Source organism: Lemur catta, chromosome 1 (genome assembly GCF_020740605.2).
Source record: "Lemur catta isolate mLemCat1 chromosome 1, mLemCat1.pri, whole genome shotgun sequence".
NCBI lineage: Eukaryota > Metazoa > Chordata > Mammalia > Primates > Lemuridae > Lemur > Lemur catta.
The window spans coordinates 180,854,819-180,866,023 of NC_059128.1; the positions used below are offsets into that span (position 1 = coordinate 180,854,819).

Below are 11,205 nucleotides of genomic sequence, written 5' to 3' on the forward strand. Positions count from 1 at the left end.
AAAATTTCAAAAAGTTTTTAAAAGAGGAATAAATTCCTTTGTCAATCAATGAGTGAAATGAATAAAAGTTCAGAGAGTAGCAGTCTTTTGTAGAGTTGAATGCCCACCTGGTTGGTACTGTATATTTTGCATTCTTTTTTGGTTCAAAGGTGACAAGTCGAGTAGGTCAAATTTATTTGAGTCTTTCTTAATTGTGGGGTCTCAGTGAACAACTGAAGAGGCAGCCATTTTTTTGCAAAAAGTATCCATAGTGCCAATGAATGGGGTTCTGTGAGCACAAGGAAGACTGGCTCTTGGGAACCTATGGATTCTGACAACATAACCCTGGGAATTATATAAAACCATTTAGAACATATTGAAATTTCATTAGAAATCCTCTCATTCTGTAACTCTTAAGGCTTTGAAATTCCCACTGACTTAACAAATAAGGCTATCAAATAATAAATAAATTTTGTTTGCAATACAAAGCAATTGAAAAAGCTGCTTAAACTTTTTTTTCCCCAATTCAAAGGCCAAGAGGTATATCTAGGTTTTTAGGTCCTGGAACTGATACAATTTTTCAAACTCTATTAAGAAAAAGAATAAAAAGTTATGAAAATAAGATGCCCTTGTATCAACACTTAACCGCACCCTACATAAAGGAAAGTATATGTGTTTTGTGGTGGGGCGGGCAGAGTGGAAAGAAGCGACAGTCTTAACCAATTGTAATTAAAATTTCTTTTGCAAATTTTGTAAAAATGTATGACCATGTAAACACGTTGTAAGACCCCTCCCAGGACCTTGGAATGGGCCCTGATGCTTACACGTTGTCAGCGTTGCAGCCCTATTTGAAGAGAAACAGAGTATAAGGGAGTGTCAATTCCCATGAGAAATTTGTACGTAAATATGGATAGTAATGGGTATAAATATGAGTTATTGAGGGGCAAGGAGTGGCCCTTCATATGCATGTTATCACAGAGGGTAACTGCTAGTTGACATAATTGACCTTACATGTGTCTGGCATCCCCAGGCACTGGTCGCTCTCGGCCAGCGCCTGCCTAGCTCCAACCACACAACACTCTCACAAGCCCTCTGCACACTCAGGACACAGTTGAGTCCGATTTCCCTGAGAACCTGTCACTCTGAGCAAGGAGCTGAATGACAAGGTTGATCAGGGCACATTATTGGGCTTTGTTATTGAAGAAAATGGATTTGGCTTGGTGAAAACATGGTATACAGTATATGATCACAACTGCTTTTTAAACACCCTGAAAGAAAAACATAGGGTTAACAAATGTTAATAGCTGTCTCTGGGTATTAGAACTACGGGTAATTTTTTTTAACTTTCCCTGGGGTCACCGGGACGCTAAGACCGCTGCCTGGACGTTCGCTGACCATGCTGTCCCGAGCGGTGCTTTCTGCTGCCGCCACAGCGGCCCCCTGCCTGAAGAACCCAAACGTCCTAGGTCCAGGGGTATTGCAGGCAACAAGGATCTTTCACACAGGACAGCCAAGTCTTGCCCCTCTACCACCTCTTCCTGAATATGGAGGAAAAGTTTGTTTTGGGCTGATCCCTGAGGAATTCTTCCAGTTCCTTTATCCTAAAACCGGTGTAACAGGACCCTATGTGCTTGGAACTGGGCTTATCTTATATTGTCTATCCAAAGGAATATATGTGATTTCCCCAGAGACCTTCACTGCCATATTGACAATTGGGTTACTTGTCTATGGAATTAAAAAATATGGTGCCTCTGTTGGAGAATGTGCTGATAAACTCAATGAGCAAAAAATTGCCCAACTAGAAGAGGTGAAGCAAGCTTCTATCAAACAAATCCAGGATGCGATTGATACGGAGAAGTCACAGCAGGCACTGGTTCAGAAGCGCCATTACCTTTTTGATGTCCAGAGGAATAACATTGCTATGGCCTTGGAGGTTACTTACCGGGAACGGCTATATAGAGTATATAAGGAGATAAAGAATCGCCTGGACTATCATATCTCTGTGCAAAATATGATGCATCGAAAGGAACAAGAGCACATGATAAACTGGGTGGAGAAGCATGTGGTGCAGAGCATCTCTGCACAGCAGGAAAAGGAGACAATTGCCAAGCGCATCGCAGATCTAAAGCTGCTTGCAAAGAAGGCTAAAGCACAGCCAGTTTCTGTAAATGTATCTTTCCCAATTGAGACAGTGAGAAACAGTTGACTAAATGGAGAGTGGTCTGTGTGACAAAATCTTTCCATATTGCTGTCTACTGAAGTTAAAGTTACCTTTCCTAAAAATGAAAACTTTGAGTTTCATATAGTGAAAGAACTAAATCTGTTGGCCAGTCAGATGTTTCTCATCCTTATTCTGCATTTGGGGTTGTTACATGATCACTTTTGAATAAGAGGTTTGCTTTTGTTAAAATTTGCTGCCTGACTAAAGATCACCAAGTTATAGTTTAAATCTGTAAATAATTCTACCATCTTGCAATAAAGTGACAGTTGAAACAAACAAACAAAAAAGCATGTTTCTTTAATAAGCATGTATTGTCTTTAAAATGCAAAATGAATTTCAAAAAATGCTAGAAAAATGCATTAACTTTGTAAATATGCATATACATGGGCACAGTTTTAACTGATGCATGTAATGTGCAGATTTAAATCTAGAGAGATTTAAAACTTCCCAAGGTTCCTGGTAAGAATATTTCACATGCAGATATTACCAGTCTGATATGAGAAGCAGAGAATCAATTAATCTCACTTTTGAAGGGGTCTTTGTATTAGTTATCTACTACTGCATCACAAATTACTCAAACCTTAGCAGCTCAACACAATAAATATTTATTTCACATAGTTTCTGGGGGTTAAGAATCTGGGAGTGACTTAGCTGAGTGTTTCAGGCTCAGGGTCTCTCATGAGGTTACAGTCAAGCTGTCAGCAGGGACTGCAGTCATCTGAAGGTTTGTCCAGGGCTACAGGGTCTACTTCCATGACGGCCACTCATATGGCTGTTGGCAGAAGTCCTCAATGCCTTGGCACATGGGCCTCTGCACAGGGCTGCCTGAATGTCTTCACAACACTGCAGGTGACTTCTCCTAGAGGGAATGGGGTGTGTGTGTGAGAGAGAGAGAAGTCCCAATGTCTTTTATGCCTAGGAAAAGACATACTATCATTTCTGCCATATTCTTTTGGCACACAGACCAGTCCTGATACCATGTGGGGAGGGAGTAGACAGGGCATAAATATCCAGAGGCAGAGATCATTCAGGGCCCTTAAAAATCGTGATGTCCATTTCTCATGGGATCCTTGAGAAACTAAAAGTTTTCCATAAAGCAAGATATATTGAGATTGTTAGTCAAAGTAGTTTAAGCCTATCAAGGAAATAGTTATGTGAATCCTATTTTATATTCTGACTGATCAGAAATGGCTCCTAAGAAAACTTAATATATTACTGGTTATGAGAGTAATGTGACTTTTAAAAATGTTAATTGGTATTCTTGGAATATACCAACTTCTTGGAAAGTCACAGAATTTTATTCCCCTCCGTTCAGAGAGGATTGGCTAGGCAAAACAGAGATTTTTTTTTTTTTATCAAACCTTTATACTTTGGTTGTATGGCTGCCAGTTGATGTTTTTATAGGCAAAACAAGTAAACAAACAAAACGCCTTTAGTGGTTGTTTTCAGACTAGCTAGATGTCAAATTGATTAAAAATAATTCATCTCTCCCAACAGGTCAAATGTCTTTCTAATACTAACCATGAATTCTAACATATGGAAAAGGAGACTCATGAAATCAATATAGAAGCCATATTGTTAAAAAAAAAAATCAGAATGAAAGATCTGTCCAACTTGGTATTTTCTTTTCTAACAAATGAATTTATTTAGGTGTAAAAGCCTTACAAATAGCATCTTCTATGTGTTTATATTTAATGAATTGCCCTTACTAAAAACAGTAAAATTACATGAAATGAGAAATGTCTTGAAATTAAAGACATAAGATTATAGAAATATGGGACAATGCATCACTTCTTCAGGGCTGCTCCTCCTAATAAGAATAGGAATGGGAAGTTGGTCAGTGTTTGAAATCACCTCCAGACTCTGTAAGAGTAGAAATTCTCCTGTAATAATCTTTGAATCCCAAATGCCCAGCAGAGTACCAGGCACAGAAGGTCATGAAGTATTTGCTGAATTAATGAGGAGAGGAAAAGCAATAAATGTTTTGGAGAAATGATACCACTACAAAGCCAGTTCTCACCCTAATTCCCATTCCTTCCTTCACCCCCTGTGTTCCCAACGTCCCCTGACTTCAAAGCGAGTCCCCAGGAAGAGAGCCGGCCTTGGCATCGGTAAATCACCAGATTCCCTAGCAGCTTACCTCTTGTCATCCCACAAAGTTCAATTAATTTTCTGTTCAGACTGATATTTTAAATTCTGCTCCATAATACTAAAGGAAAATTAATCTGCCCAATTTCTTGTCTTTGGCATCTGTTTCAACACCATCCCATACGTCTCTCTGCATTTACTTCCCCCCAGTGTAAAAAACATGGATTCTGCAACCAAATGGATTCTGTCTCTTCCTTTTTGTCCAGCTGGAAAGCTACTTACTAGTTCTTTATCTTCTTTTAGTAACAGATCTCCTAGGAATCTGAACTCTTGCTGTTATACTTCCCAGCAAGTTCAAAGGGGCTCTCATCTCCCCGAGATCTGCCAGTTAACTTACTACTGCTACATGGCATTGCCTTTGATAATTTAGCCCCTCCCAGAGGCAGATTTTTCTCCATCTCAGGATAAAATAAGGTTTTTATCAAGCTGTCAAAGCCCTGGACTTTGGCACTGTTTCCAAAGGGTGTTAAAACATTCCCAAAGGATGAACCCTCTTGAACTAAGGAATCACTGAGGGGAAAGGAATGCAAGCAGGTCTGACAGGATCTGCAGCTTTCCCCTGATTTATTGCACCTTTCCTTGTAGGGACTAAATGCTTATTCCGGAGAATTTAGTAAAGATGAGACACTCTCTGTGGATCCAGGATTGCACCATATGCTATTGGGTCATACTTATCAAAACTCAGGTGTGCTCATCATTGAATTAATAACCTCATTATTCATTTGGTTTCAAAATGTTTATCCCAGCACGTACTGTACTGCTCCAATATTTTTTTCTTTTAGAGCTGAGATTTTATCTGATATAATTACTGTTTCTGATAAGTTATTCCGAGTTTAAAGCACATACTTTTTTTTAAAAGTCAGAGGTCTGCATCTCCAAGTACAGGGCAGTCCAGGATAAATCAGACCCACTAAAGATTATGAGGACTATGGTTGGTCTTTCTGTTATTGTTGTTTAGAAAAGTAATTTTCCCAAATTACAGACAGAATGAAAACAAAAGAAAGAAAAACATAACTAATAATTCTAGTAATGTGTTTTTGGTGTGTTTCTTTTAAAAAAAAAGACTAAAACAAAATTTTGAAATTTTTTTTCCACTTAACCTGCTATCACAAGCATTTTGCCACCATTTTGCTACAGAGTGTGCTTCATAACTATGGCTTTTAGAGGTGAGTTTTAACAGTGACACATTTTAGCAAACAAAATTAAGCTTGAAATTTGACAGAAAAAAAAGAAAGAAATCCAGGTCATCATTCTTTTTTATTAAATTATTTTTCATCATCAAGTTATTTTTCATGTGTATTTTGGAGGATTGCTCTTCCAAGAAATACTCTATAATACATTGTATGCATTTGAGGGGAAATCCTGAACTTGTTTTAAAGTTTATTTAGTCAACCAGGTATCAATGACACTTTTGTATCTTTTCTTCTTAAATATGAAAGAATCCAGTCACATCAAGGAACATGAGCTTCCAGAATTCTGAGCTGTATAAAAAAACAGTTAATTTGAACATGTTTGCCAAGATATAAAAATGTTTTGCCTGTCCCAGTACAGGGTGAGGAGAGCTTAAGAGAATCAAATGAGTGACACAGTGCAGATAGCCCCTCACCAAAGTTACCCATCCCCTTAAAATTCAAATCCAGCATCCCACCTGCTCGGCTTTAAAATTTAATAAAGAAAAATAGGCAATGGGTTGGAAGATTTGGGAAACTGAACAAAGATGAAAGGGGCAGTATTGTACATTTATATTTTTTTTACATGTGATATCCTCCCATATTAGAAAGAAAAAGAAAATGTGCAAGAGTATGAAGGACGGTGTTTTTAATAAAACCTTGGCAGCTTTTCTGTAAGAATCAATGCAAGTAATTTTATCTCTTTGGGGGTCATTTTCAAAGCAAGGGGAAGAAACAAATTGACAGGATCTCATAAGGTACTTGGGAAATGTATTCTTTTTTGTGCTTTATTTAACTCAGCTAGGGGAAAAACTGGGTGAAAAGGCAAGATTTCACTCAGATGTAGTTCTGCTTCATATTACTTTTAAGAAGAAAGGAAGAAGGAAAGAAAGAAAGGAAGGAAGAAAGAAAAAAACCTTCTCAAACCCTATACCCTGTATCACAGCGTTTCACAGTTAACTTTTAAAAGGGTAGTAACATATTTCAGTATTTTTTCAACTGAAATTTGATTAACTGTACAAATTTGGGTTACGGGTTTCTTTAGTGTGGGAACAGATTCATATTTATATTTTTCTGACATGATATGAAAACTTAAGTCAGCATAGAGCCCCTGCTGTCAAGCTGAGTTGCCATTTGAGCTCCTAAGGAAGGAAATCCTTGGGAACTATTGTATTTTATAGTCCTGCCCTCAGCAATTCAGCTGTGCTTCATTCCAAGATGCATTTTTGCCTCATGTGTCATAATAACAGCAAACTTTCTTGCCCCTTAGAGGGGCACATTTGGAAGATCAAGAGGAGAATGTACTTGGGCCACATTCTCTCCTAGGACGGCTGCAAGGCGAGCTGCCATAGAAACCGAAACAGGGCACATCTAACCGGTTCTGGGTTTTCTCCTGAAGGCAGGATGTAGACCAGGCTTTCTGCAAGGGTCACTGAAGTTTGCAAAACTTTTTCTGCCCCTGGCTGATTGAGCGAGCCAGAGCCAGCTCATAGCTTAGATTGGAAATCATGTGAAACTTATTTATGCCATTTTATATTTTCTCTCTTTAACTCCCTATCAGACATTAAGCAGAGGTTGCATCCGAGTCTGGAGCTGGTTTACAAGAATACTGGAAGTAAAACTCAATACAGGGTGAGAATCCAGGTGAACCGAAGTAAACATGAACTCTTTGTGAACCAAATCACTGTTGTATGCCCCTCTTCAAAGCCTAAGGCTCCTGAGAAGCTCCCATAAATCCGAGCTGCTTTGAAAGGATTTGCTCCAAGCCTTCCACCAGTAGCTTGCATCCACATGCATCAGATTCAGCTGTCTCTTAAATCTGCGGTGTTATCTGCCTCACCATGCACAAACCACTGTCCCAAACTGTATTCAATCCAGATGGGAGGTTTTGCCACTTCCCGGCTTCCCTTCCATCGTAAGTATGGATATTTTGAAACTAGGCAACTAGGAAACGAATGCCCCAGCTAAATGGGAAGCATGCATTAATACTATTTAGGGAAAGCTTTTTAGTGGTCCCCTAGAAAATGAAGAAATTACACCTCTCTTGTGCCCTGAATGCCCGAAATTTTCTTCTCCCCGCAATGTCCACCAGATCACATTCACAGGAGAATGCACTGTGGGTGTGCCTGGGGGCATGCGCAATTCCCAGTGAACCAGCTTGAGCTCCACACCTTTCCCTCTCACTCAAAATGCAAGTGAGGGTGATTATCACAGGTATAAGTTTTAACCTAGTTTTTAAAATAATTTACAAATGTTGGCACTTCACTATTAGTAACAACAATTTTCTTGTGACACTTGACCAGACACATTGGAATTTCAATCCTGATCCACTCGGACCACCATGACTCCTACAAGTACTTCCATCAAGGCACTTGTCAATCGTATAGCAGAAATCAGTTTATGTGTCTATTTCCTCCTCAGGAGCAGAGCCCACTTCTTGGCCATCACGTTATATAAACCAGTGCCCAGGCTATTGCAGGGATACGATAACAGGTATGAAAACCAGAGGAAAGGTACATTTATGCCTAGAATAGCTCTAGAAGGATCCCCAAGAAACTACTAACAGTGATCGTCCCTAAGCAGAGAAACTGGGGGACCAAGGTGAGAAATTTGCTCTTCACTATTTATTATTTTTTTACTAATTAGACTTTTTACCCAGTATTTTGTATTTAAGAGATTAGATTAGAATGTTTATTGAATGAATAAACAAATGAATGAACAAGCTCCATCCGGGAATACAGAGTTGACGCCCGAATATTTTTAGCTGTACCAACTTGACAGCAGTGCTTTTTCCCACCCTAAATTTCAGATACTTCTAGTGACTCAGGTTAAGTTGTGTGCCAGGTCAAGAGAGCGCTGACACTCTGACTGACTCAGTGTGTCCAGACATTCTCGGCCAAGGAGGAGACAAGGAACTGTCACAAAGGCTAGACTTTATTGGTCCAGTTTTGATTTGTTTATCAGAAATGGAAACGGTCACTGTTTTTCTCAATATTAGATGCTGCTGTGTCTTGCCTGCCTGCCAAGAGCAGCCATGGTTACTTTTTTAAGATAAAGCTCCATCTGGCCGGGCGCAGTGTCTCATGCCTGTAATCCCAGCACTTTGGGAGGCTGAGGCACGAGGATCACTTGAGGCCAGGAGTTTGAGACCAGGCTGGGCAACATAGTAAGACCCCATCTCTACAAAAATGAAAAAATTAGCCCAGTGTGGTGGTGTGCACCTGTAGTCCCAGCTACTTGGGAGGCTGAGGTGGGAGGATCACTGGAGCCAGGAGTTTGAGGCTGGAGTGAGCGATGATGACACCACTGCACTCCAGCCTGGTCGACAGAGTAAGACTTCATTTCAAAAAAAAAAAAAAAAAAGTAAAGCTCTATCTAAGATCAAGGAAAAAGGTGATTCTTTAGAAAAAGAAATCCACTTATTTCATGCGCCTAGGTTTGTATCTCCTTTCAGCCCCAGAGAAGTGGTTTAATGCAATGAATCTAGAAGCACTAACTACCCCGAGCCTCAGAATCCTCAGTTGTATATAAACTATGGACAATGATATCTCATGACAAGGCTGCCATTTGGTTTAAATTAGTTAATGTATTTAAAAATCTCTGGAACATAGTACTCAAAAAGTAGTAGCTATTATTTTTATCATAGAATAGTCCTGCAGCCCCTTTCATCCTTTAAATAGGCTGAGAAGCAACTCCAATCTTTCTTTTAAAACAAGCTTTGAGGCTGGGTACATGCCTGTTATCCTAGCACTTTGGGAGGCTGAGGTGGAAGGATTGCTTGAGGCCAACAGTTTGAGAACAGCCTGAGTAAGAGTGAGACCCCCTGTCTCAAAAAAAAAAAAATTATCTGGGCATGGTGGCATGAGCCTGTAGCCGGGAATTTGAGGTTGTAGTGAGCTATGATGATGCCACGGCACTCTAGCCTGGGCAACAAAGTGAGACTCTGTCTCAAAAAAAAAAAAAACAACACAACAACTTTGAGGCTTACCTATGATATGCAACTACACTATGAGCTTAAGAATGTTTTGCTGTCTCCTGCAATGAAAATAGTCCAAGTGTGAAGCTTTTGTCATGTTACTTCATTTGCCTACAGTGTAAAGATTAGCAATAAATTTGCTACTTCCAGTATTCACCATGTCGTCTGTCTGCTTGTCATAATCCTCGATCACACACCTTTGCTAGCATCACTTTTTATCCAACCAGGTCAAGATCATGTAATCTGATGGCCACCCCAGCGCTGCTTGAGAATTAGTTAGCTCTGTCGTTTGAAGGGTGCTAGGAAGACATCAGCGCTACAATCAGACTTTGTAGCAATCTGCTGTGGCAAAAGAATTTTTAATGAGGTGGGGGCTTGGGGATTTTTTTGTTTTGTTTTGTGTTTTAAGTTGGAGAATGAGGGGGCAGAAGACCAGACTTTTTGGAACCACAATCCCCAAATTCCTGAATGTGTGGCAAGTTTGCCAAGAGATATAAGCAGCCTTCTAGCTCATCTGGCTGCTGCTATTGCCCAGGGCGTCTGATGACTTGCTGGGCCGCCAGGGGCCCTGCCTTTCCCAGCATGGAAGTGTGCGACTCTCCCCACACTCCCTGCCCCAACAATGCCAAGAATCAGAAACAAGGGCTGGGAGTGTTAGCAGGCCCTGCATGAGTGGCAGCTTAGAGGGCTCGCATTGTGCTTGGTGCACCAAGAGCAGATTGTTATTCCACAGGCATGAATTAGAGCCTGGGCAGAAGGCGCCACACTCTTGCCCCAGCAATGTCTTGCTGCTGCTGGAGAGGAGAGAGAGCTATGGCCGTACAGAATTTCTGTGGGCCATGTTCCAAGAATTGTCCCAAGAGGGTCCATCAGAAGGGATTTGCTTTTCGAATTCATAACACCCTCAAATTCCACTAGTCTATTATTTCCCCCCACCTTCCCCACCGCCCCTGCTGTGAAATGGCATCACTTCATTAATTCTGCTCAAGTATGATTATAGTCTCACTACTTCAATTTATCATCACTTAAAAATTTATACTATGCATAAGGCTTTATTAAATAAAGATCTAAGTTGGAAATGATTATCCCCACTGTCTGTTCAATTGTCATTCAGACAATACTCCCCAGCAGGTTAGCTGCCATAGATTTAACGCAGTTGCTGAAAGAATGAAGACAGTCTTTTTACAGACCTTTTTCTAGACGAGAGGGTTCTGAGGCGTCAGTCCGTGAAATGACTGCCTCTTTTCTTCAGGTATTGGAAATCCAGCTCTCTATGCTTTCTCATTGGCATGAATTCATAACAACTAGATTTAATTGTATAAAAGATCTCAATTTCAGATCTATAAAACCACCCATTATACTGCAAAATTAAATGATCTCTGTATTTCAAAGTCTTCCTGATTTCTCTGCCAACAGAGATGTGCTAGAATCAGTGCCACACTGTTCTGGTGGTGGGGCACTAAGTGGCTTTGCAACAATCAGAAAATAAATATATCTGGGCAAATTGAATGTCAGGAAATGGCAACCAATGAGATTTGCAGAAACCATTTTGGGGAAAGTTGTTAAAGGACTCAGCATGTACATACCATCTCCCCTACCCTACCCTTCCTTCTCCTCCCCACCCTCACTCCCCAAAAGTGGAATTCACCAGCTTTGAAGGAGTAAGAAACATCAAATACACAGGATTTTCTAGGATAGACTCTGCAGCATTT

The 11,205-nt window shown here is 40.2% G+C and overlaps 1 protein-coding gene across 1 annotated transcript; it reads left to right on the plus strand.

Moving 5' to 3' along the window:
* Nucleotides 1–1,322: 1,322 nt before the first annotated feature.
* Nucleotides 1,323–2,476, plus strand: LOC123630171 (ATP synthase F(0) complex subunit B1, mitochondrial-like). Its single transcript, XM_045539459.1, has one exon. It carries the CDS (start codon nucleotides 1,376–1,378, stop codon nucleotides 2,183–2,185), a length of 810 nt encoding a protein of 269 aa, XP_045395415.1. The 5' UTR covers nucleotides 1,323–1,375; the 3' UTR covers nucleotides 2,186–2,476.
* Nucleotides 2,477–11,205: the final 8,729 nt, after the last annotated feature.